The sequence below is a fragment of the Vidua macroura genome, chromosome 14 (genome assembly GCF_024509145.1).
Source record: "Vidua macroura isolate BioBank_ID:100142 chromosome 14, ASM2450914v1, whole genome shotgun sequence".
NCBI lineage: Eukaryota > Metazoa > Chordata > Aves > Passeriformes > Viduidae > Vidua > Vidua macroura.
In genome coordinates, this window is record NC_071584.1 from 15,769,082 (window position 1) to 15,796,100 (window position 27,019).

General features: G+C 56.0%; 1 protein-coding gene and 1 long non-coding RNA gene across 4 annotated transcripts in view; one reads left to right on the plus strand and one right to left on the minus strand.

Annotated features, from left to right (window-relative positions):
• Positions 1-2,085: 2,085 nt before the first annotated feature.
• The window catches only part of EFNB1 (ephrin B1), a 44,771-nt gene continuing 19,837 nt past the window's right edge, over positions 2,086-27,019 (minus strand). The window contains exons 1-5 of one of the 3 annotated variants that reach the window (XM_053990175.1): positions 25,281-25,459; positions 18,140-18,417; positions 4,823-4,915; positions 3,751-3,879; positions 2,086-2,793 (exon numbers count right to left, since the gene is read on the minus strand). In XM_053990175.1, the coding sequence (XP_053846150.1) occupies positions 2,405-2,793; positions 3,751-3,879; positions 4,823-4,915; positions 18,140-18,413 (885 nt within the window). In that variant the 5' untranslated portion in view covers positions 18,414-18,417; positions 25,281-25,459 and the 3' untranslated portion in view covers positions 2,086-2,404. Of the gene's footprint in view, positions 2,794-3,750; positions 3,880-4,822; positions 4,916-18,139; positions 18,418-23,006; positions 23,366-25,280; positions 25,460-27,019 lie in introns of those variants that run through there. The other 2 variants (XM_053990173.1, XM_053990174.1) reach the window with 2 other exon arrangements.
• Positions 23,493-26,892, plus strand: LOC128814383 (uncharacterized). Its single transcript, XR_008439364.1, has 6 exons — positions 23,493-23,567; positions 23,922-24,040; positions 24,181-24,246; positions 25,377-25,447; positions 25,788-26,485; positions 26,789-26,892. It is a non-coding gene; the product is annotated as an uncharacterized LOC128814383 (long non-coding RNA).

Below are 27,019 nucleotides of genomic sequence, written 5' to 3' on the forward strand. Positions count from 1 at the left end.
GCTGTTCCCAGCAGCAGGAGTGAGACTGATGGAGACCTCAGCTGGGGACAGCCACCATGAGAAGCCACTGGCACTGTCAGATCACTTTTGGTACAACCTGTGGCCACACTCTGTCCCTTCTCCACCAAAACCAAACCAAAACTACATTGTCCTCTCACTTCCCCCTCCACTCCGGACTATTCCTAACGGATTCCACTGTCACCGTCACCACTGCCACCACCACCCAGCCAGGGCTCTTCCCACTTCAGGAAACACAGGCTAAGGTTTGGCAGAGGGAAAAGGGAAAGGGGATTTTTTTAAGACACAATTCTCTGGGATTTCCCCATCAGGGAATGGGGTCCTGGTGGGGGCGGCTCCCAGGCCAGGATGGGCAGTGGATCCCACAGAGGAGAAAGGGATGGAAGGTGCTACATGGGGGAAGCAGTGCTGGGATGGGGAACAGGGGGGAGCACCCACTGGGGTGCATCTCTCCCGAGGGAAGCGGCCAGTTTGGGGCCCTGGAAGCAGAACCACCTCAGGATGCCACGGGCAGAAGCGGAGCTGGGACACCCCACTCCACTCCAGCCCAAATTCCTGCCCTAAACCCAACAATGTGACACCACAGGATGCTCCCATCCCGCTCAGGGTCAAACCCCAGCACAGCAGCCGGGCCACCGGATCCCCCTGGGACCACCGGATCCCCCCAAGTCACCAGATCCTCCCAGGCCACGGGCCCCTGTCCCTGCTCTGCCCCTACCCCCGCCCGCTCCATGTCAAGGCACTTTAGCAGAGCAGCTCCCTCGCTCTTTGGGCACTTCCTAACGCGGGATTCGGGGCCCTGGGGACAGGCGGGAACAGCGCAGGTGGGAACAACCCCGCCGGCCCCACTCCTGCTCCCTGAGCAAAAGCAGCTACTGCTGGAAGGAAAAGAAAGTGAGGAAGGGGGGACAGCCCGAGGACAGGCAGTGACAGGGCACCGCCAGCCCTGCCGGGCTCACTGGCATCAGCCGCGGTGCTGGCGGCTCCTCCCGGGAAGAGGAAGCTGGGAATGATCCCACCAGACAGGCTCAGCCCCTTCCAGTTTTGGGCAGGAGATGGACAAGGCAAGGGCAGGGGAGCCCGGGCTGTGGGACCCCCGGGCGGTGGCAGGACAGGGAATGCTCCTGTGCCAGGAGCAGGGCAGGGAACAGGCACAGCGGGGGCTGGTCCCCAAAGCAGGTCCTGCCGAAGGGCACTGGATTCTTCAGGTCAAACAGGAGGGTGGAAAAGCCTTTGGCTCAGCTCCCAGCCAAGCCATGCCTGGTGCTCCAGCCTCTTGGGGGCTTCCAATCCCGAGCACCAGCCTCCTCCTGACACCCCTGGCACAAGCTGCAAGTCAGGAACCTTTGTTTTCCAGTTTTCCTTTCCAAGGACAACCACCTGCAGTATGCCCAGCTTGGGAGGGGGCTGCAGCTTCCCCCTGCCACCCCCTACTTTGCTTCCAGCAGGCTCAGCCCCAGCCTGATAGAAAGCCAAAGGCTTTTTTCCACAGTGGGATGCTCCAGAGGGGTTTGGGAAGAGCTGCCAGGCCACGGCTGCTCCACATGGGGCATGAGCAGTGTCCAACCCCTCGCGCACTGAACGCTTGAGACAGGGTGGAGATAGAAATTTTTTTTCTTTCTTTCTTTTTATAAAGAGACTAAAACAAGAGTCAACAGCTACGAACACAAAAGTTTCCAGGGGCAGTGGGGGGAGCGGGATCTGCCCCGTGGCCGGCAGGATGATGTGCTGGAAGGAGGTGATAGCGTGTGCCCAGAGGTGGCGGGCCGGAGTCCCGCCCGGAATTCACAAAAATAAAAATGTTACAAAAAAATTAAAATAATTATTATAATAATAATAATAGTAGTAGTAGTAAATCGGGTTTGCCAGCTTCCTCCCTGCACAGTTGTCTGCATCTTGGCACCATGGCAAAGCATCCTCCTCCTCCTCCTCATCCCCCTGTGCGCTCGCTGCTCCTGGGACCGAGGCCCCGGCGTCGCTCCAGGCTCCGGGACCCTGCGGCACTGGCGGGCACTTCCCACAGGGCCGGAGGGGTGACGCGGGGAAATCCCAAACCACAAAGGGGAGGTGGAGTCTCCGGGTTTGCCAGCGGTGTCCCGAGCACAGAAAGGCACGGCGCCCGCCCCCCACGGCCGGCCACAGTCTGGAGAAGAAGAGGAGGAGGCTGAAGGCTCACCCTCAGAGTCTCGGGATTACAAAAGCTGAGAACTACAAAACTAAATACAAAGGGGAGAATCAGCACGTGAGCGTTGAGCCCTCCGCTCCCCGGCGCCGCTCCCGGCGCTGCCCGCGCCGTGCCGGGGGGGGCGTTTCGCTTCCTCCCTGCGGCGCCAGCCCCGCGCCCGGCGCTCCCGCGCTGCTGCATCGGCCGTTCCCAGGCTGCTCCTCACACCTTGTAGTAAATGTTGGCTGGGCTCTGCGGGGGCATCTCCTGCACGATGTAGACGGGGTGCCCGTAGTCCCCGCTCACCTTCTCGTAGTGCGGGCAGTAGTTGTTCTCTGTAGTCCGTAAGGGGATGATGATGTCGCTGGGCTCTGAGCCCGCGTTCCCGCTGCATTTGGGGCTGGCCAAGGTGCTAAGGGACAAGGCTGCGGCTCGCTGCTGCGTGTGCTTCCGGTGCCGCTTGCGGATCTTGATCAGGAGCACAACGAGGAAGATGATGATGAGGATGAAGATGACGCAGCCGGCGCCGATGGCCGCGAACACGGCCACCTTGGAGCTCAGGAAGCCATCGCTGGGACCTTGGGTCTCCTGGCCATCCTGGTTGACGGAGCCTGCAAGGCAAGGGGAGACGGGGGTCAGAGAGGCAGCAGATTTGTGCTCTGTCCATGCGTGGATCACACCTGTGGAGCGGGGGGATGAGTTGCTCATTGGAGCCCCTCTCTGCTCCCCAAACTCAGAACAACATTCTCCTGCCGTGCTCCCAAGGAGGGGAGCCCCTCACCTGCAAGGGGACGGCACTTGCTCCCCACCTTCCCTCCCCAGTCAGACCCACACATCCCTGGGAAGGACTGGGCAGGGCAGGCAGGAGTCCCAGGCATCCACAGAGGGGGCACCACACACCCTGTTCCCCATCCTGCACCACTGCTCCCCTTCCCATTTCCCAGCCTATGGAGCAGAGTGTTGATCATGCCCAGGTGACACCATTCCAGACCTGGGGAGCTTTCCCTCCCCATAACAGACCAGGATGTCCTGGTGAATGTGGGCTCTGACACCCAGAGCCCCCCAGTCTCCAATTACTGACCCCTGGGCCGGGGCAGCCGCAGCGCCCGCAGGGGCAGCTCTCAGAGGCTGATCCAGGCAGGAAGAAAAGAAAGACTTCCCAGCTTCATCTGATTCCACTTTGCTCTCAGAGGGGTCAGGAACGCATGAAACTACCTTCAAAGGGCTCTCACACCCAAGGACCTCACCTCCTCCAAGCCCTCTCAGATATACTGTGAGGAACACATGGGAGGAGGAGGAGGAGGAGGAAGAGTGCTGAAACAGCACTTCCCTGCCAAGCTCTGCCAGGAGCTGGGGAAACAAACCTGAGCTGCTCTGCAGCCTGGGCTTGGGACAGCAGCAGGACAGCAGAGATGAGCACAACACTTCAAGCAAACCCATCCAGATCCCAGATCCAGAGAGTGTGTTATCCCTGTGATCCATGCAACAAGCTTAACTTGGAGGGGCTTCATTGGCCCCATGGGAGGCAGAGTTCCATCCCTCTCCTGGGGAATCCCTGAAATACCCACCTGGCTTGCCGGGCTCCTCCACCGCCGGGACCTTGCTGCGCGGGCTCTGCGTGACGACTTTCACGGTGTCATCCGACTCCTTGCTCGGCCGACTCGTCGTCAGCTGCTCTGGGATCACCGCGTTGGGATCTGGGAAAGGGGAGAGGAAGGATGGATGAGAAGCCTTGGCCCAACCTGGAAGGCAGCAGCTTGTTCCCCCCTTAAGAAGTGCCCCCAGTTGTCTGCCACTCCCACGGGGCACAGGAGCACTGGGAGATGCCGAGAGCAACAGAGCAAGGCTGAGCTGCTCCAGGGCTTGTGGGAAGCAGGACCCCACCCTAATTCCCTGGTTTGCTGTTTTCAGAGCTCCCGTGCGTGGGCTGAGACAGGTTTCTTGCTCGGGCAGCAGGAGGAAAGGAAGGGAAGGGCAGGCAGGAGGCCAAGGCTGCAGCACGGCTTTGCCTGTTTATTATAAATATTGGCCCCAACGTGCAAACACAATAATGAGAAGCAGAATCGGGAGCTATGTATCCGAGTGGGGCCAAAATGAGTCCGGGGCATCGCTGGCTCTGGGAAGCAGCTCAGGATGGAGGTGGTGGGGAGCAGGAGCCCCAGGAGAAGAGTCTGTTAGTGATATCCCTGATGTCCCACTGCCACCGGAGTCCCCACAGCCTGGTGGCCTCCAGAGCTGAGAGCCACCAAGCCCAATCCCTGATGCCTGGCCAGCTACAATCCCCCCTTGGATGCCCAGGAAGTCACAGAGGCACTGCCTGTGCCAGCCCCTCTGAGACACTTGCAGGGCTCATGGGTCCTCTGCCCAGGTCACTTCCCACTGGGACACAGCCCACGAGGTAACTGGGAACAATCGCTCCCTTTCAATCCCAGTGCTTCGCACATGCGCCATGTTGGCAAGAGAAAAAACACAGGAAGAAAGATCCTAAAAATGAAATTCTGCTGAACTAACCCAGGAGTGCTCCCAGGAGCAGCTGGCCTGGCCTCAGTTTCCCTGGAATCTTGAACTCCCACATCCCCCAGAGGCATAGGGACCCTGGTTCAGGGGCAGCAGGAGACCCCAGGGAACAGGAGGACTCACCCTGCCCCACTTTCATGACAATCTTCATGGAGCGTGTCTGGCAGACCCCTCCTTCCCGGTTCTCCAGGCCATCCAGCGTGCCGTTGGAAGTGGCTGCAAGAAAAGAGGGGGAATGTTAGACAGGTTCCTAGGAGCTGGAAGGGCACTGCTGGGCAGCTCTCTGCTGTTCCCTGGCTTTACTATGCAGGTCCTCACTGTCCCCTGGCACTGCCAAGCAGGTCCCAGCTATACCCTGGCACCTCCTACCCCAGGGATTCACTCCTGACCCTCCCACATCTTCACACCCCAATCTGGAGCCCTCCGAATTCCCAGCTCCTGCCCCTTCCAAATCTGCCTGCGGCAGTGAGGACATGATCCCTGCAGCTTCCTCTCACTGCCACATCCACACAAGTGAGCCATTCTCCACGCCTGCACCCTCCTCCCCCTTTAATTCCTGGATAATTTCCTTTGCTCCTGGTGCAGAATGGGAACACTTGCATATGCACAGTTTAAATTATACATCTCTAATTACACCCTGTGCCTCGGTGAAGAATGTAAACTCAGAGCCCCAGTGGACTCCAGGGGCTCTAATTGCAGGGCAGAAGTCACTTAAATTCACATTAACTTTTCGCTGGAACCAGCACCGAGTTTTCAGCCCTTGAATCCCATGGGAGCACAGGGAAGGTCCCCCATCCTCCAGCCCTCTGCAGGGCTCAGGGCAGGGGGGACACAAGAGAGAATAAACCCAAACACAAGGATTTCAGGATTAAGCATTAAATGGCAGATTCTGATAAACAGACTCAAAAATTGGTTTCTGACCTCACCAGGGCCCTGGATGTGTCCCACTGTGCCTGGCATGGAGCGGGACCTCCCCAGGGACCTAGATGGTTCCCACCCCATCACCTCCCTCATCACGGCAAACACAAAGCATCCCAGTGCTCCACCAAATCTAAACACAGGGATCAATTCACCCAGGGAAGCAGGAAAACCTGGGAGGAACTCAGCAACAGCTTGGGGAAGGCAATGTGATGGAGAATCATGGAGTCCAGGGATAATTTTCCAGACACAAGGCAGGACTTGGCCAGCATAGCGCAGTCAACACCTCCCGGAACCTCAAGGCAGAAGCTCAGTCCTGGGGTTTCAAGTTCCTTGTGCAGCCCAATTCCTGCCTCCATCCCACAAAAAAGCAGGTCTGGGAGGGCAGGTGACTGACAGAAATCTGGGACGAATCCATCGGACCCTGCTGGGTGTTGGTGAGGGGACAGGAAGAGGCTGGAGTACAGAGCAATGTGTTTCCACATTCCCCTTCCCACAGCAGGAGGCTGGGTGCCTCCACGAGCCTCCACACTGGGATAAACTAGAAAGCACCCCCAGATCCCTCCAGGAAGCAGGCTCCAAGTCCATCAGCTCCTTCCAAACACCTCTGTGCAATCCAGGCTCTCGCCTGAATCCCCAGCAAATGTTTTCCTAATCAGGAAGTCCTTGAGCCATTTGCTGAGTTATCACCTCTCCTGCAGCAGGGTCCCCACTGCCAGCGGCTCCCGGGATGGAGCCGTGCATCCAGCTGGGATGGTGCATCCAGCTGGGATGGTGCATCCAGCTGGGATCTGCTGGCAGCCCTTCCAACAGCAGCACTTTCAGCACCGAGCCCCATGCAAATGCCTGGGAATGTGGAGAAACGCCCCCGACAGCCTGCACGAGTTCTCTGGAATCCAAACAGGATGGACCTGAGCTCAGACTCCCCATAAAAACACATCGGGAGCGAACTCCAGCAGAAAGCTCGGCAGCCCAGTTCTCTCAGGCCAGAGGCGCCGGTTTGGGGGTGAAATCAGCAGATACATCCCAGCTCACAGCCCTGAAGCAGCTCCTTGAACAGTTTCCCAGCTTCCCAGCTCCATGCCATGGGTTGTTGCATCTCAAAGAGACTCATCCATCGAGGGAGAAGGCGGCAGTCTGTAAAAATCAGTCCCTGTGAGGCCTCACGAGGTCTGATTTATAAATAATTAACTAATTATAACAAAATGTGGTAACAAGCAAGTGTGGTTCAAGTGTGGGAAACCAGAAGACCCCATAAAGGCAGCAGTTCCTCCAAATAACTATGAAAACATTCCATCCACATACAACAAAAAATATTAAAGGTCCAAAGAGGACAGAGGGAGCAGCTGGAGCCACAGGAATGGCAGCTGGAGCCACAGGGATGGACAAAGGGACACAGCTGAGCAGCCTTCTTCCCACCCCACAGCTGGACACAAAGTTTCTTCTTGTTCTAGCCGTGGAAATGATGAGGGAGAAAGTAGCTTTGAGAGGGAACCATGTGGAAAAATGAAGCAGTTGCTTGAGGGAACAAAAGAAAGGAAAAACATTTGTAAAACCCACAGTGATGGTCTTGGAATGGCCTCTGGAAACAAGGACATGAGCTTCCACATTCCGTGTAAATCCACAACGGGCCAGAGAGAAGCTGGATGCGCTGGTTGGGCTTCCAAAAGTCAAAATTCTAAATCCCCAAATCCATCCAAATAGTGCAGAGTCCAGAGAGTTTGACATGAACATGTAGGGCAGGGTGATGTGAGAGCAGCAGGTCCCTGATCCATCGGGAAAGGCTCCTCCAGCACAATTCCCTGCGAAGCTCAGTGATGAAGAGCTGCTCCTCCTGCTTTGTATCCTGCTTTCCCAGTGGAAGAAGCTCCAGCAGACTGCTCCAGGCTCAGCTCAGCCCAGCTCCAGTGGATCCAGACTGGGATCTGGGTGGCACTTGATGGATTCCTCAGGTGCCTGTGCCACTCACTGCCACAGTTAGGGTGAGCTGTGGTGACACCACCAATCCTCAGCTGCCGATGGAATCCAGAGTCAGTAACCCACAGACGAAAATGTTAAATCCACAGGCACGGCTGCAGGAGAGCTGCAGAGAGGCAGCTGCAGGGCAGCAGCAGGAGGCAGAGCTGTGACACAACAAAGGAAGCCAGGCAGGGAGCTGGGAATACCCATGGAATAGGAAATGGCAGGTCTCAAACAACATTTCACCTTCACAATCCGCACCAGCAAGGCTCAATCCAGCCAGACCCAGCAACACTGAGCGTACAGGAGCATTTTCCTGCCTTATTCCATTTTGGATGGATTTGCAGGTTGGCTATAGGACTGGGAGAGCAAAAATAACCTCTGGCCAGTGACTTCCAAAGGCTGACTTCCAAAGGCTGCTCCCAGCCCACAGAGCCACGAGATGCCTCTGCCCTAATGGAGCATTAAGCCCCGGGCTGCCGAGTGATGAGGATTTAACAGTGATACCATTAACCATGTAATTGCTTGTCAATTTAGAGGAGATGCTCAGCCACCATGGAAGCCAGGCAGGACCTCCACTCCTGGAATCCCACACGCCCATCCAGCCCAGTGACACACACCACGGAGCTGGGACAGATGGCTGAGATCCCCAACAATCCCATGGTCCCGTCTCCAAGCCAGCAATGCCATGTGCTGTCCCTGCTGCCTCCCCAGCACCAGCACTCGGTGTCACCAGAGCTTTTCTCCCTCCCCTAAAAATATTTCAAAGGAGAACTCGGGTTTTGGCAGATGGGAGACGCTGGAAGTAATACCTGGCAAGAGATGAAGGCAAGGGTCTCTTAAATGGTCAGCCTTGGCCAGAGCGAGATGTTTGGTTTCTCTGCTGGATTCCCTCTAGCAGGGCTGCGTTATGATTTGGGCCCCAAAGCACAATTAATGTGCTGAGACTGTAGCGAATCCAAGTCTCTTTCCTTTTATTGCTCTTAATCACTCTTCCATCTGTGCAGCTCAGCCCTGCTCCAGCCCCAGTCAGGCACGGCGTGGCCACAGCCCGGCCGCCGACCCCACCACCCCCCTGGCCCCCAGACCTGCACAAGGTTCGTGTTTCCATCGCTTCAGGAGAGGTGGCAGCATCCCACCAGTGCCCCACAGCCTGACCTCGATCCTGCCAGAACCACAGGGGCAAGGGGCAGCTTGCAGAGCAGCCTCAGCCCAGCCTGGACACCCCTGGGCTGAAAGCCCCTCCTGGCACAGGTGAAGCCCCCACAGGTCACTCTGGAGACGTGCCTCCCACATCTCTGATGTGCTCGGACACTGCCAGAGATCCCTGCAGGAATCCACAAGCAGACTGCACGTCAAATAAAATCCCATCTCCTGCCACTCCCCCTCTCCAGATCTTTTTTACACCCCCTCGGTACCAACACAGAGGTGCTGCACTGGAGCCAAAGCCACCATGGGCACTGAGTTCCTTCCCCCCCATCCCAACCAGGGCTGGCACCCCAGGGGACAAGGAGCCACTTCCAGGTCACAGAGCAGAGGCACCCACCTACTCCACTGCACACCAGCTCCCTGGGGAGCACGGCTTGGTTACAGCCCCTGCTCCTCCTCCTCCTCCTGCTGCTCCTCCCAGGCATCAGGGCCACGCAGCTCTGGCTCAGGGCATCCCCTTATTGGTACTATTAATATTAATATCAGTGTCACTTCCTAGCCAGCCCCACTGTGGGGACACGAGCCCCGCACCCCGTGCACATTCCCCAACCCCTTTCCTGAGCTCCGGCACACTGGCTGGGGCTGCTGCCAGAGCCGGGGCAGGGGCTGTGCGGAGGGAGCCCACCCCACGCTGTCACAGTGCCAGCAGGGCCGGCAGCCGCCTTCCAGCCTTCTTCCAGCCTTCTCCCAGCCTTCCCGAGGCAGCTGCGCCGGGAAGGGGCCCTGCAGCCCCTGAAATGCCTGTGTGAGCCAGCCCGGCCCTGTCCCGTCCCCGCACGGCGCAGGAGGTGCAAGGCTTGGGTTTCACAGCCACTCCTGCCAGCTCCAGAGCTGCTCCAGAGCTGCTCCAGCCACACGGTCCGGCATGGAGGGAGAAGGGCCACGGGGGCTGGGCCACCGGCACCGCTGACCGCGGGAGGGCCCCCTCTGTTCTCCTCCCTGGCATCAGGGCACTGCCAGGCCCATGCCATGAAGCCAGCTGGGATTGCTGTGTCCCTCCCCACAGCTGTACAGGGCAGGTGAGGAGCCTGTTGCTGCAGCAACTGGGAATGTGGCCATCCCACCCCACAACTCCCTGCTCCAACAAACACAGTGGGAAAATCACCAGTTCAAATGCACTGCTGGAAATAGGAATGAAAACCATCACATGGGGTTTGTGCGGGATGGGGTTTGGCTTTCCCTGGCCAGGGTCAGCACCCCCAAAATCAAAATAAAGGGTTAAATTAGCCCCATTCTTTACAGAGAGCAGAGGGATGAGCACAGTTACAGCTGGAAGAAGGGAGGACACCACCCACCACACTCATCCTCACCACCTACAGCTCCATTCTCTGCCATTCTTTCCTGGGGCAAAGGGAGAACGGGCAAACACTGAAGTATCCACTGGAAAAAGACACTTTAACCCAAGTAATGCTTAAGTGAAAAGCTAATTTCCCATTAAAACAGCTTTCTGGTGGAAAATTATAACCAGCCCCAATTAGTGTCATAATTAAGAGTCACTGCTGGATTGCAGGGAACCTCATCCAGGCTGGAAAGCACATCTTGGCTGCAGGACCACAGCTTGTGACTCACTCAAGCCCTTTATCATCAACACTGTCGATGTGGATGAGCTGTGGAAACTCCCAGTGTCTCCATCCTGCTTCCTGCGCAGCTCAGGAGGACCACAGTCCTAAATAAACCCTTTGTCTTCAGGTCTGTCCATCCCTTCCAAAGAAAGAGCACGTCATTGGGAGAGGAAGGTGATTTGTGCAGTCCCTGTGGTCGCCCCAAGCAACCGGAGACACGTCAGGATGAAAGTGTGACATAATTCCCCACCTGATGCTCTGCCAGAGTCATTTGTGGGCCCTGCTGAGAGCAGGAGGGGAGGAAAGCACTTACTGCCTTTTAACAGGGTGTAAATCTCTCCTGTTAGGTAGCAAAACCTCTGGGAGATGACTGAGAAATCCTTTGGGAAGGGAATGGAGACAGACAGTGCCATCCCCCAGCTGCAGGGACGATGCCAGCTGCTCACCTGAGCTCGGGCTCCATCCGCACTCCCAGGACTCAGAGAAGACTTCAGGTGATCAGGGACAAAGAGGCTGACAGAGGGACAGATTCATGTGCAAATCTTCTGGAAGCTCCAGGTGCCTGGGAGAGCTCAGGGAGCCAAGGAGGTGCCAGGCAGTGGGGAGGGACAGCAGCCCTGGGTGCTATGGGACAGCCAGGAGGAAACCCCACTGCAATTACAGGCAAACTTTGCATAACCACCAGGAACTTCTGGAACTGGGGAGGTGACATCGGGGAAACTCCTGGCCTAGAATTGCAAATAATCCCCTGCCTGCAAGAGGAGCCAGCCCAGGCACTGCTCCCACCGTGACCATGCACCCACCAGAGCCTGGCTCAGAGTAGGATCACCTGTGGCTTCTGGTGCTGCACCCCACAACAACTGGAGCAAGAGAGGATCCATTGCTCCTGGGGATTGCATGGCAGGACCTCAGGAGCTGGTCTGCTCCAGGCAGACACAAGTGCATGGACCAAATAGCCTCCAGCAACACTCTGAGTTAGAGTTTGGAAATTTCCAATAGATGCCACATAAACCCCTGACTCTCCAGACAAGGATTGGCCTCCTTAATGAGTAATGGATGGAGGAAGAGGACTCTCTACCCCCAAATTAGAGCTGATCCCACTGCAGCCGCCCCCAGATTCCACTGCTCCTGCAGCCCCCTCTCCATGAGGTGTGTAACTCCCACTCCACACTGCCAGGTGGGATCAAAGAGCTCAGGAATTACACAGCAGCAGCAAAAACATCAGTCCCAGGGAAAAGAGACTTCAAGTGGAGGATGACACCAATCCTCCCCGCTGAAGGGGCCACACACCACCTGGGCTGGCCTGGCTGAGGGGTGGATAGACACAGATCCCTAGAAATTAGGGACGGAAAAGGATGGCATGTCACAGTTCGTTAATGTCAAACTCTGCACCCTGCACATCTCAGGGTCCAAGTGTGATGGTGCTTCCTGAAGCCCCCAGTGAGCTCTTGGTCTGACAGACAGCACCCACCACCACCAGGATCCACCACCACATCCCAGCACCTACCATCACACACCCAGCACCCACCATTACAGACCCCTCCACACCAGTTCAGAGCTGCAGTAACACCAACAACCCGCTTCTCAGCACTACAGGAGCAGTGGACTGCAATACAGATCCCAGTAGAAAAGCCCAGGGAGAGGGTCTTGATGTTATGGTTATTTAAAAAAATATGCCAAGGAAGTAGCTGCCTGCACTTATCCATGCACAGCTTCCCAGCCACACCAGTATGCCAGGATTTGTTTCAATTCCTCATCAAGCTGAAAACTCTTTCTGCCTTAAGAGTCTCCTACTCAATGTTTAATCCAAAAGCAGCCAAGTTTAATCATTTCCAGAGTCCCAGAGGAAGTCCTCAGAGGTGACCACCACTGAAGAGCCAGGTCCACCACAATCCATGCAACTGCAGCTCCAGGAGATGCCCTAGGATTTGCTGCAGACATGGCAGGAGGAGCAGGGGCTGGAAGAGCCAGGGTGAGGAAAGGGAAGATGGGATGCACCAAAAAACCTGCTCCGGTGTGATCCTCCCACCACAGCTGCCAAGAGAGCCCTTTTAGGGGGGACAGACAGATTCCCAGTGTCCCAGGAACAGAGGGGCAGAGCAGGATCAGGCAAGTGATGCAGGGGGAAATGTCACCTCTTCACTGCCATCACCCCTGCACACCATCTCTACTGTCACCTCAGTGTTCAGGAGCACTGAGGAGCTAAACATGTTTTGTTTTCTCCTAATGGGTCGTGACAATGCTAAAGGGGTCGTGACAATGCTAGAGATGCTCTTGCAAATCATTTCTCCTGGGGAAGAGCATCCTGAGATGCAGCCAGCCCAATTTCCCAGGCAGACAGCACCCAGTGCCCAGCTCCAGAGCCCTTTGCTGTGCCAGGGCAGTAGGCAGAGCTGGGCTGCCCAGCAGCCAGGGAGATGAGCGGGCACGGGGACCCCTGGGTGGGTGGTTATGGCAGGCAGGGACCCCTGGGCGGGGGTTTGTGGCAGGCAGGGCCCCCCGGCCCCAGAGCAGATCAAAGCACGGGGTATTTACCTCCCGGCCGGGCCCGGGACACCGGCCCTTTCTGAGGGGGCTTTTCATCCCTATTAGGGCCATGAAAGGCTGAGCCATGAGATCAGCTGCCAGGGGCTGTCCGGGGACAGCGCTGAGCCGAAAAGGTCAGGAGGGAGGAGGAGAAGAGAAAAGAGGCAGAGGCTTAAGGGACAGGGCTCAACAAAATCACATTTACTGTGGTCACGCTCTTCAGACAAGCCTGCAAGACAAGGAACCGCGTGTTGTCTAAGGGCCATTATTTGGGTTTGACATGGCCAGGGCCCAGGCTTTGAAGTCGGGAGCAGGACACCGTTAGAGCCGTTTGTGTCCAGCCACCGGCTCCCACGCGGCATCACCATCCCCTGCCAGCGGCTCCCAGCACGATGGGGATGGAGGAGCAAAGCCCCAAAACCAGATGGATGCCACCAGGCCGGCTCTGCTTGGCCCGGGTGTGTCGCAAGCCAGGCCCCTTTGGGTGAAGAATGAGGAAGCCGCTTAATTGAAGTTTTATCAGCAGAAGTTCACAGCTCCCATCATGGCATCAAACGGCCCTTGGGCTTTCAACTCCCCTCCACCAAACAAGCTGTGGGAAGGAGGATGAGGAGCACATGAAAGTGGCCACATTCAAATGGCATCAGCAAAGAGCTGGCGGGCTGACAAAGCCCCCCCTGGCACAGCCCCCAGCCCAAGGAACCAGGGAGGGAATTATCAAATCCCAAGGAATGCAGGAAGGAGCACGAGCGGCTCCGCACACATGCACTGGCACGGGCTGAAGGCTTCCCAAACCAACGGAAGCTGGAGGAGCACAGCCAGAAAAGCGAGTATGGCAACGTGTCCCAGAAAAGCTCCCGAGGAGGAAGGATGATCCTGGCAGCTGGCAGGGTATAGGTGACCCCCTTCCTCACGCTGAGCTGCAGAAAAACGCTGACAGAGCGTGGCCCGGGGACGAAGCCACATCGCAGCAGCAGTGATGGTTTACAACAAATAATTCTTGCCAGGTTAAGACTAATTGCATCTAAAAACAGAAATGCAAGACAAGGGCTTTAACACAACACTCAGGGTAATAGATCCGCTCTCACTGCATCCCACTGCCAAAAAGCGTTGGATTGGATTACGGACGTTATTACATCAAAAATGGATTGAAGGGCTTAAGGACTCACAATAAACAGCAAATGCCTCGGATTTATGAGGAAACATCTACTAGGACCTTGCTTTTCCTTCAGCATTGTCATCAAACAAGGGCTCTGTGCTTTAAAGAGGCTCATGGGACAGGTTGGACACTGAGGAAGAACACCTGGAAGAACACCTCAGCACCACTACCACATCTGCAAACAGCTGTCTGGAGTGCACCCTGAGGCTGAGCGAGGTTTGCCTGGGGTCTCCACACCCCACTGAACATAGAAGGGGCTGCCAGGACCACCACCAGCCCCAAAAACCAGAGAAGGAGATGGGAACTATGGGAGTCCATCCAGTTCATCCCCTACCATGACCAGGGACATGTTCCACTAAACCAGGTTGCTCCAAGCCCTATCCAACCTGGCCTTGAACACTTCCAGGAATGGACTAGGTGATGTTTAACAGTTCCTTCTAACCCAAACTATTCTTTGATTCTCTGATCCAGAGCTCTGGGATAGCAGGGAGCCACCCTGGGAGCTCCTCCTCACGTCACCCTGCTGCCAGGACATGGGGATTAATGGATCTCTATCCAGGCACCTCATTACCAGAGATAGTAAAACTGGAGCAAGTTCAAAGAGGAGCAGCAAACGCAATTAGGAGCTGAAGTGAATTAGGAGGGGAGGTGGAGGGAGCTGAACCTGCAGGGCTGGATAAGCCATGGTGGGGCTGGAGCTGCCCACGACATCCCAGGAGCGCAGGCACCAGGCAGGGGGGAGGCTACTCCAGTGGGAAGTATTTTCAAGGGAGGGCACAGGACACTGGGGAGAGGGAATCACACCAAGACACCAAAGGCAAGCAGGGAAACATCCAGGAGACCCAGGCATGGAAGTAACCACAGCACATCATGATAGAAAACACACAATTCCCAAATTCTCATCTCTTTCACCCTCTCAGCACTTCATTCTGGGGATGGTGCCCACGTCCTGCTGGAGTCCCACGTGCCCCCCAGCCTCTGTCTCCAGTGTGGACCTGCAGGCAGATGCTGCTGCATCTTGTTCATTACGGAAAGCCTCAGGAATAAGCATCACCTTTCCTTATCCACCCCCAGGAGCAAAGATGCTTTTAAGGAAAGCCGGGAGCTGGTGTAGAGGGGGTCGGTGTGAGGCTCCAGAGAGGACGGGGACAGGGAACAGCAGCTTTCAAAAGCCTTTTCATGGCTAAGCCGAGGGCTGGGGCCATGTCCCTCCATGATAAAAGTGTCCCTAAATAAGGCTTGGCATATCCAAAGCAATGGCAAGGAGGGGTCCTGAATAGGAGGGCCCTGGGAAGCCCCCTGGCTCCGGTGAGGAGGTTTTCCAACCGCTGGGGAAGGTGGGGGATGAGTGGCACACGCCCTGTTCCCCTCGGCTCCAGCATTGCTTCCCCAGCTTAAAAATGAAAAGGGAGAAAAAAAAAAAAAAACTCTTTTGTGTGTTCAGGCAAAGCTTGGGGAAAGGGAGGGGAGAAAAATTGGGGGGAAAAAAAAAGACAACATGTGGGTGGTCTGCTCAGGACACTTTTGACTTTGTTTTTTTGGCTATTTTATTTCTTGGCAGAAAGAACTCCTGGGGCTGCTCAGCAGAGGGTATGGCCAGATCACAGGAGCATCCTCAGCCCACCCAGGGGCCAAAGTTCAGCTGGCAGCTCCCAGCTCCGAGGGGTTTCGCATCAAAGCTTGGAGGAGTCAAGAGAAATTAAAGTCAGAAACGGTCCAAGGCAGGGGCAGAGGGCACTGCCGGCCCCCTGAGGAGAGGAGGGGCATCCCACAGGGATGCTCCAAGCACCCCGCTCACTGCATCCCTATACAGCCTGGAACTGGGAACAAGAGGATAAATAGGATTTTATATTAAAAAATGAGTTTAAAAGCCTCAGCCCAACATCCAACGGGACGCACAGCCGGGGATTTCCCAACCTGGGCTATGCCGTCTTTGCAAAATCCCGGCTGCGTGTCCCGTCGGATCCGAAGCGAGCCGGAGCCGGTCACCTGCAGTGACCCAGGTGTGCTGGCAGCCTTGGAGGGGAGCTGGCATCGGCTCAAAGCTGCAGGGGCCCCGCGGGAGCCGCGTTTGGAGTCGGCAGTGCACCGGCGGCCGCTTGTGAAAGCACCTCCCAAAGCTCCGGGAGGTTGATTTTCACTTCAGTTTTTGTGTGAAATGCAAAACAGCTCCTTAAAATTTGGGTAATTCAGAGGCTGATAAATCCTTCTGCCTCCACCTTCCTGATGGACTTGGTTACCATAAGAGGGATCCCATATTTCTTCTTCTTGGTGCTTTGTTCACCTCCTGAACTCGTTTTGGGGAACCTATTTGTCTTTGAGGGCTCTTTGCAGCCTGACAGTCCCACGGGCTGTAGCTCAAAGGACCCCAATTTCAGCCCTCATTAGCTTGATGACCATGTCAGTGCTTGAACTTGACCTCCAAACACAGAGGAGCCACTGACCAAGTGCTTCAAGATGCTTGGCTGACCCAAGCCTGCCACTTTGGCCTCTCTTCCAAGTTTTTGCCCACTGCAGGCAAAGCTTATATTCAATCAAGCTTTCCATCAGCTGAAGGATGGCAGAAGGGCCGAACTTTGCCATCCCAGAGCCACCAGGCTGGTGCAGCTGTGTCAAGGGAGATGGGAGCCTACATGGCAGTTGTGCCAGGGGTTTTGGCATCCCCATCTGCAGCATCTGGGCTGGAACCAGGGTGTCCTGCCCACACTGGCTTCAAAGCTGGTGCCTCTCAAGTGATACAGGACAGACATCCCCATGTCTGGACAGCGACAGTGACCATTGCTCTGGAAGAGCCTGGCCCTGCCACAGTGGCTCAGCCCTGCAGAGCCCACGGTCACTGCCAGCCCCGAGCTGAGCTGGCTCTGCAGGTTGTGGTGCCAGGTCGTCCCTGTTGTCACCCCTCCTGTTAGGGAGGCTTCCCTGGCTGACCATCCAGGAGCCACTTTGGCATCTCCACGGCCACACAGGGAACACGGGGAGCCCCCCACGAGTCCCTGTCACCACCCAGCAAAATTTGCCATGACAGAAGTGATGAGGGCTCAAGGCTGACCTGCCAGAGCCGGGCCCGGCTGCTTCCTCTGCATCAGGTTTATTCCAAATTATTCTGCAGCAAGATTCCAACAGCTCCAGCCAGGCTTGCTGGGGACATCCAGACCAGCAGCTTCATCACAGCAGCATGCTACAGCACAGACCCCCTGTCTCCACTGCCTGCTATGGCCTTGCTGCCCCCTCCCAAAGATTCCAGGCTAAAAATACCCTGTTTCCAGCCAGGAACACACGGCTCCCATGGCTGGGAGCTCGCTCCCACACGGGCAGTGACCCCTGTGCCAGCCGCTCGCCGCAGAGCCCACGGCACACAGCGAGGGGAGCTGAGCCGTGGCCACCGTGCCCTTTGCAGTGCACCCAGCCAGGCGGGGACAGGCAGGCTGAGGAGGAGGGGAGGGGACAAAGAAAGAGCTGGCAGCACTGTCCAGACACGGCTGAGCTCCCCCTCCATCCGCAGCAGAGCAGGCACAAGGGGATACATTTCTGTGCAGCAATCCCCTGCATGCACAGACCACAGGCTCCAAGAAAATCCCAGCCTCCTCTCTCTCCCCTCCAGAAAATGCCATGGTGCACCAAGACACAAACAGAACAAGCCAGTGTGCAGAATTTTTCAGCCACTTCGATCATCTCACACATTGGACACCATCAGCACTTCCCCGTGCTGGGGCTGCTCTTGGAAGCAACATCCAGGAGTAAGGACAAACATCACCATTCCTCTTTCTCCCCAGCCCCAAGGCAAAACCCCATAACACTTCCAGCAAAGATGGCAGCAAAAAATAGGCTCCAGGCATGACAGTGCTCCAGGGCCGACCCCAGACGGGGATGTGCTCCTGCTCCCAGCGTGAGCAGGGCAGGGGACACAGCACAGCAGCCAGATAGGGACTGGTGACCCACTCAGCCAGTGACACATTCCTCCCCCTGTTCCCATCCAGCAGGACATATTTTCCATCCGTGTCAGCTCTCTGCACCAGCCAAGTCACACATAAGCGCCTGGTGACACTCTCCAGGCGCCCGAGCCCTCCCAAGCCAGGGCTGGCAGCAAGGAAGAGGAGGGCGACTCACATGTGATGAAGTAATCCTGCTGCCGCTTGAATTCCAGGCCCATGTAGTTGGGGCTGAACTCCTGGAACTTGATGGTGAAGCGGATCTCCTGCTCGGGCCGGTTGCATGTCACCAGCACGTTGGGGTCCATGACGGTGCTGCAGGCATCCGCCTGCTCCTTCCTCACCAGGTACAGCTTGTAGTACTCGTAAGGCTTGGACGGCTCCGCCTTGGGGCAGATAATGTCCAGTTTATCCCCAATCTCTGGGTAGATGACTAGCCCCTTCCCAGTCATGAACCTGGAAGAGAGGAGGGTAAGAGGTTACCACGTGCTGGAGCAGAGGCCACACCAGCCCGGCCCACCCCACTCTGACACCATTTTTGTGCTTCAGCTCTGCTGCTCTCCCTCTGTAAGATGGGTTTTGACACCGAAACCAAGTTCTTCTCTTCCCTCACCATCCCAGCCTGTGCATGGAGCCAGCACAGGCTCCTGCTGACAAAATCAGGGCTGGCTTGGGTCAGTCCCGCTCGCCAGCCATGATTAGGGTGGGCACCCTTCCCGTCCCCAAGCCTGGCATCCAACCGGGAATGAGTCTTTCCACAAAGGGCTGGGAGACGCCGCGGCTCTGCCCGACGGCCAGGCAAGGAGCTTCCTGCAGGGACAGGCAATAATTAGGCATAGGGAGAAGTCCTGACAATGGGGTGAAGGGAGGGATCCCGTCCACGCCCTGGCTCCCTGAGGAATTCCTGTCCTTAAATGGAAGGGAAGGAAGCATCCTGCAGGACAACTTCTACTGAGCCAGGCTCAACAGCATGCCCAGGAGCGTGGGAGGACCGGATGGAGAGGAGCAAGGAGGGAGGAAAGCTATTCAGGGCTGGAAGGCAGGGCATTGGGAAGGGTAGGAAGGCAAGATGCTGATAATTAACATTCGGATCTCGTTATGGTGGGGCAAGGCACTGATTAGGTTTTTTTCAGCGTGAAGGAGAGGATTAGGGCAGCAAGGAGGGAAGCAGCAGATCATCTACTTTGATGTAGGCAACTAAATGCGTTCCTGATGGGAGATAAGGTGGGAATGGATTTTCCTGCAGAGTTATCTCTGCTGCAACTCTCTCACGTAATCTGGGCACGGGAAAACGCAAAGTGAGCACTTTGCCACGGCTGCACGGCCATGCTTCCCCTTCCACTGTCGGACACAGCCCATCCCTGTGCCAGCCCACCCTGGAGATTGGATGGGGCCGGGATACCTTCTCCCCCAGCCAGCTGCTCTGGCTGGAGCTGGAGGCTCCATGGAAGGAAGATCAAACACACAAGACCAACCTGCTCCGTGGCTCCATGCAAGTCTTAGCAAGAAGCCACAGAGCTGGAACCAGCACCAGGCCTTTGGCTGCAGGAGCCCAGCAGATCCACAGGCTGGGCTGGAGCAGGCAGGCGGAGCCGAAGCCCACGCTCCCCTAAGTGCCCTTGGCACGGGCTCTGGAGCTCGGTGCCAGCTGAAGCAGCAGGGCAGACACGCAGACATCATCTGCACCTCACTTGCAGCTTGCCAGGTCAGAGGAGCATCCCAGGCAACCAGAGCACTGCACAGGGATGGTGGGCACAGCCCCATCAAGAAACTGGATTTAGAGGGGTTATGAGTCCATCCTCCCTGCCTGACTGCAGCTCCACCACATCAGCTCCAGTAGTACCCAAAACAGCACAACGGGGCAGTTGGGATCATCCCAAACCCAGCACCAGTGGCACAGCAGCACCTTGGCCACATGAGGTTGCAGGGAGTTTTGTACAAGTCATGATTCAGGCAGAAGGTGAACAGGAGACAGTGGGAAACTTGGCCCCTGGAAGGTCTTTAGGGACGCAGGTGGGATGCAGAGCCTGCCTCCATCCCGGCACTGCCGGCAGGTGAGCCATGCTTTGCTTCACACTACCAAGTAGGTCACCTGGCCAGTGGCCAGCACGCACTTCCAAAGGCTTGGGAGCGATAAAGGCTTCCCCACCCACGGCCAGGGCCCTGACGCAAGGCCGGAGCGGGAGCAGGAGGCGGGAGCAGCCCCTGTCCCTCCCTCCCCGCCCGGCCGCAGACACGCAGCGCAAGTGAACACTTGCACGGGTTCCCACCCCGAGAGGCAGCTGGATCCCACACTCCTTTCTCCACGGTTGGGCTGAGTCAGAGGCTTCCTGGCACAGGACTCTGGAGTGACTCAAGCTCCCTCCTCCAGCTCCTGCCAGCTCCCTCCTGCCCAGAAGATGCCAAACAGGAAGCCACAAACAAGTCAAGCAGATGTCTTGCACCGCCGGAGCAGGAGGAGAAGGCTCCTATCCACCCTCATCTCCATACCAGGAGGACCTATCACACCTCTGTGGCCAAAACCTTGGCCAACACCTGCAAACCAACCGGTCCCTGGGCCACCAGCCTGTTGGGATCAGGCCAAACGGATTTGTAAGCAGGGGAGGGGCCATGAAGCAACCGAGGGAGCTGAGAACCTCCCAGTACCACATCCTGCTGGCACCTCTTCATCTCAGGAACTTCAGGACCAAAGCCTACCTTAGGTTTATTTAAGGATAAAACAAGGAGGCAAATCCCTTCCACAAACGCTCAGTCTCAGCTCCAGAAGCACACAAATGCTGTCTGGGAATTAGCTCAACATCTTCCAGATCCACACAAACATGGAACAAGACAGAGCCACTTCCCTGTGCATGGAGCTTTTGAACTGCTCCCTCCAACCGCTGTTCCCCACCTGCACACAGACCATTTTCCCTTTGTCCTCCAATTTTCCTGATTTTTTTCTCCTCCATTTCTCCTCTTCTCTAACAGCAGGGCTGTTTCCAGATGACAGCCTGGACAGCACAGGAGGGGACATAAACCTGAGGCATGTATCTCGAACCCCTCACACAGCTCTTCCAGCTTTTTGCCACACACAGAGACCTTCATTTCCCCCAAAAATTCTGCTTTGTCACAAGGACAGCTTGTGATGATCATCCTAGGGAAGACCAACAATAGCTCCCACTATGCCAGAGGCTGGTTCTCTGGGAAATTCTTCTTTAAAATACACAGCAAAAAGCAACATTTATCACAAGAAAAGGAGAGGAAAAAAAGTCCAAAAATTGTCACATGTTGCCTGAACGCAGGATTTCAGCCAATTCTGGAGACAAGGTATTTTAGTTCCAAGGGATGGTTGAAGACAAAAAGGAATTACACTCTTGACTTGTCTTCACAAGGACATGTCTTCAGATTTATCTTAACCCGAAGGAGGGAACAGAACAACTCTTAAATTAATAGGGAAATTCATCGTGCCCTCAGAGCACTCACTGTAATTTCAGGGAGGGATGGGGGAATCTGCTGTTCCTCTAGAAAATACAGCCTGATTTCCCTGTTTTAAGGTGGGAAGGGGAAAAAAAAAAGAGAAAAACTAAAACTTAGCTCAATCTTAAGGCTGAAACAACTCTCAGCATTAAGAATCACTCTCCTCTACCTTGCCCACCATGCAGGAGGAGGAGGACAACGGCTCCAGCCTTACTCCTGTCCCATCCATGAAGTGTCCACGGCAAGGCTGGATAGGGCTTGGAGCAACCTGGCATAGTGGAAGGTGTCCCCATCCATGGCAGGGAGTGGAACTGGATGAGCTTTAAGGTCCCCTCCTTAAGGACCCAAACCGTTCTGGAATCCTGTGATTGGCACCATCACCAGCTCACAGGTAACATCCCAGTATCATTTTTCCTGGTGTCCAAGGGGGTGGGAATTATTAACTACAGCCATTAAAGCTTTAAACAAGTATTTTTTTGCCAGCTGAACAGGTGGAGAGGTCTAACAGCTTCACCCCTTAAAGACTCTGAGGTGATTTTTGGGTGGCATCCATGGCTGCCCACCTGCAGAGCCAGGGGACCATCCCAGCCAGGCATCCCCATCCCCAGCGCCACTCCAGGCCCCCAGCTCCCGGCCCCACAGGTTCCTTGGGAGCGATCAGGTGGCAGCGTCCAATTTCCTCATTGTTTCAGGAGGTGTTTTCTGATGGGAAAGGTGAAAAGGGGATTTGTGAGCCTTGTAAACCGATTCCTCTGAGTTGGGTAAACAACGGGAGCTCTGTTGGCAGCAGGATGCCGGGATGCCGGAGCAGGGAGATGGGATTAAAGTGCAGCCTCTCCCGTGCCCTGAGCTGGGGGGCTGTTGGTGGGGCCCTCAATCCCTTGCAGAGCCCCCCTCACTTCCCCTTGGGGGTCCAAAATACAGGATCTGATGGAGGGACCAGGGGCTACAGGTGGGACCTGCTGGAAGAGCCATGGACTCAGCCAGGGCCCAGTGTCGCAGGCCTCCCAGAGAGGGTTTGCCGGGACAGGAGGAAGAACAAGCTAAGGAAGAAAACCAAGCAAGTTTGGCCAGAGCAAGATTGGGAGTCATATTGGGAATGATACCCCACTCCTCCACACCCTCCTCCCGTGCAGGCACCTCTCCTCCATGTGGGCACACATGGATAGACATGGATGAGCCAACACACTCCCAGCAATCCTGCAGTCACAAGTATCCTGCAGATAAGTCATCTGGAACCTTAAAATCCAACAGTCCTTCAGCTCTTCATTAGGGAAAACCAAAAAATGGCTTAAAAATACATTTTTTTAAAAGAATGGGTTGACACATTTTCCAACTGCTCTCCCCCTGGATCCAGGCATTCTTTGCACCACATCAACCACAAAATCTCTGAGGCAGCATCACCTTTCCCCACATCCACAGCATATGATGCCCCTCACCTGATTTCAGGCTTGGCAGAAACAGAACAACATTTCCCAAGAACCTTCTCCTTGGAGAAGATGTTCTAAAGCTGACGCTGACATACATATAAGATGACATATGCTAAATGCTGTTTGCTTCAAAGAAATCCAAAAATAACTGGATCTTACATGGAGGACGTGTATGTCTGCCAGGGAAGGCTGACGGTGCCCGGCAGAGCGAGACCTGCAGGAGCTGGGAGGTTTTCCTGGTGTCTGGGCAGCTGAAGCCCCCATGGGCCCAGCTCTCCACACCAACAGAGCATGTGAGTCCTTCCAGACGGATCACAGCTCCCATCCACCGGGAATCTCCTCAAGGAAGGGGTGGGAAAGGGCCAGATCCAGTAAAAAAGCCAAAGCTCCGTGTTCAAACTGGGTGCGGGATCCTGAAAAACACTCCTGAACCTGCGATTTGCTGGTGCCCAGCCACACACCAATCCAATCCTGCCCTCTCTGCCTCACTCATCCAAGCCTTCCTGGGACATAGCAGCCATGCCCAGGCACTGGGGACTTTCTGCCAGAAGAATCAGTCGTGTCCCCAGAGCTGTTTTCCAGACCCCGATGTCACAGAGACACATCACACTCCTGCCATTGGAGGGCCCCTGCACAGCTCATCCAAAGCTCCCTTGGTGACACCCAGCCACCTCTGCCCTTGCCTAAATCTGTATTTTCATCACGAAAGAGAATTAAGAGGTCAGTAGTAAAAACTGGAACCTAACTTAGGTGAAGTGGGACATCACAAGTCAAATAGCATTACCAGACAGGGACAACCACATGGTCCTCAGGGAGCTTGAGCTGAGAGCATCAGCCACCCCCTGTCACAGGGAGAGGTTCTCCTGCTGACACCAGGAGGTATCAGTGAGACAGTGCAGCCCCCACCTACCTCACTTCACCTCTCCAGAGCAGAGGACAATCAAACCAGTGGAATTACACCTAATCCCAAAGCCCCACCTGATTCCAGCACACCACCAACATCCACAGCCCTCCCCAAAAGTGGTGCCAGTACACAGAGGCACAGCCCCTTTCTCCTATTTGACTCCCATTCAGCTCTTGGGAATAAAGATACTCCGTGGAAGGAAGTTAATTACAAGTGGAATGAAAAGGTTCCTCCTTCTGTATCTGTCGCCTTCTCGCTCGTCCATCGCACCACTCATCGCCACAAGAGGGTAAATAGGAGCACACGAACCCCCACGCTCTCAGATCCCACTCCTTTCATGTGCTCCTCTATTATTAGTCTCCTTTAGAAGAGCCTGCCATCTTTTTTCCCCCTGCTAATCTATGGATAATTATTTTCCTTGCCCTTCAGCAGCCCTCTTCTATTTCTGCTCTATCCTTTGGAGCCGAGGTGGCCACACAGAGCCAGCAATTCCAGGTATCTGAAAGCAGCTCATATCTCCTTCAGTCCTTTGGTCTCTGCTGTTCAAGGAGATATTTTTCACCTTCCAGCCCCCCCAGCTCCCTGGGAGAGGGAACAGCCTCTGCTGAGCCCCCCCTGGGGCTGTCCAGTCCAGTCCCCCTCCCAGATACACTCCATGGCCCTTTTTTTTCCTCATCTCGGGTTTAATGAGGCCCATTCAACCCTCCCAAAGACAAAAGGCCCTTCTCGTTTCCAAACGGATTTACACGACGCATCAGTGAGGCATAAACGGGTCTCCATGGCAACGCTCACCGACCCCCCCCCCAGCTCTGGGATGCCATTTTCCAACTCTGCTGCTCCCCAAAACCCTTTTGTTGCTTCCCTGCCAGCTGGGAGGCTCCTCGCAAGCTGCTAACCCCCCACCCCACACCAGGGGTGACATTTTTTGAGGTGAAGTTACAAAATGCCCAAGCCAGTGTCCCCCTGGCACAGGCGCCCCAGAAAGCTCCACACTGTGACTGACTCCGGGTCACGGTCAAGCCAGGGTTGGGATTGAGAGGAAGGGATGGAAACACCAAATGCAGGGGAAAACGAACCCAAACTGCCCCTCTGTGCCCAGAAAGGGGGGTGATGCCCAAGGCAGTGTGGTCTGTCCATGCTCGAACACCAGCCCCAGTCACAGCGTGGCTCCCAGCACCTCTCCACAGGGAAACCGGTGGCTCTGGGGATTTCCATGGCTTTGGCAATGGCCAAGAGGCCACTCCAGTGCTTCACACAGAGGTTTGGCAAACAGGAGCCTCATGTTCAACACTGGACCGTAACTCTCCCCAGGCAGCCTCAAACACTGAAGGCTGAGAGAGCACCTTGCTTACCCTGAGCAGCCCTGGAAGCAGGGAAGGTGAGATTCAGGGAATGTGGGATGCAGGGAAGGTCTCACTGTAGCTCCCTGAGCTTTGTTCACATGTTGCAGTCACTGCCATAGCTCTGAAGACCAAGCCATTACCCAGGGGAACACACCAGAGAGCCCGATTTTTCAGGAAAATACCCACCACTGCTGGGTTTCTCAAGCAGGAAGTCAGGAGCAGGATCCTGGTTTCAACTGCAAACCTGCAGCTTGTGAACAGGTCTGACTTCCCCTCCTGCAGTCCAGACCACTTCTCCTACCACCAGCCAAGAGCAGAGGAGGGTTCCAGACATCACGATGCTGGGAGAACAGGTCAGCAGACTTCAGGAAAGCTGGCATGGATGCTGTGAGATGCCAGCCACACCTCAGCACCCACAGCCAGCGGCTGCCACCACAGCTGGTGACATCCCTGGCCCCAGTGACTCAGCCCTCCTGTGGCACAGCAGGGCTGCAGGAAGGGCTTTCTCCCTGAGCTATCCCCATAATTACAGCATGGCCAGGGAGAGTATCCTAGTGCCAGATTCCCCACCAGCCCCAAGGAGGATGACAGATCACCATCACCAAAGGCAGCACCCACAAAAGGAGAATGTTCTCCTTTGTCCCACTGTGGGCTCGGCCAGGATGTATCCTGATGCCAGTCCTTCACTTCCAGGGACAGCTGCTGACCACCCTCATGCCCCAAGGAGGAGGAAGAAGAGAAGGGGGAGGAGAGGGAAGGCTCCCAGCCCTCAGAGCAGCCAGGCCTGCCGGGAGCAGCCATGTGCTGCTCCATCCTCCCAAGTCCGCGCACACTCCGTGCACCCGGACGCTGCACCCGAAAGATCTCAATGCAAACCTAGCGAGGAGGGGAAACAAAACCTGCTGCTAATTGAGGGATTTTGGAGTAGATTTAATTAGGGCCAGAGCACTGGCGCAGGCTGCTGCTGCCACCTGCAGCACTCTCCACAGCCGCTGGCGTGGGCTCAGGGGACCCCGGGCTCCCACCCACTCCCGCCTGGGGTCCAGACAGGGAATGAGGAACACCCGGAGTCCTGCAGGCTCACCCCCGTCACGCACCCACCCCCCCAAACCCGTTATTTCCCAGCACAATAAGCACCTCCAGCAGCGACGGAACCAAGGGCTTGGCCAAAAACTAAAGAGGAAGAAAAGCCATATTTTCTCCCTGGAGTCGGATCGTCCCGATCTCCCCTCGGAGGAATCAAGAGGGGCCGAGTTATCTAATTAATGCTGGCAGAAGCGGGAGGCCGAGGGCTGGGGGGCGGCGGCGGCCCACAAAGGCGGCGTGGGGAGCGGTCTCCCCGCCGCCGCCGCCGGCATCCCCCGGCAATGGGGCCCCACGCTGGGAGTGAGGTAAGAGGGGATTCAAAGGGGGGTTTGTCAGGGGTTTTGTTTTTGGAAACGGGGGAGGGGAAGGGGACAGGGCTTGACAAGAGCTGACAGACAACTGAACAAAACCATAAGGGCCATGAATGGCAACACGGCGCTTTAATTGGCGTAGGAATGGAGAGAGAAGTGAGACAATGAGGCTGGGCGGCAGCGGCAGTGGGCACTCACCTTCTCCTACCCACACCCCAATCCCTACCCCAACAGAGGTTGGCAGCTGGAGGCTGCACCGTGACCCCCATGCCAAAAAACACCACCTAAAACCCACAGGGAGAACATGGAGGCAGAACGACAGAGCCCAGCACACGTCAGGCATCACAAAACCCTGACGGCACCAGGAGCGGCACAATCCCAGCCCCGGGACGCTGCAGATATTAAATGATCCATCGGAAACAGCTCGTGTTCCCGCTCGGCTCTGTGTGTTTTCCGGCTTCGGTTTGGCCACTCGTGCCCTGGCTACAGCTCCACTCATCCGGAGGACAGGGGGCCGGGAGGGGGAGA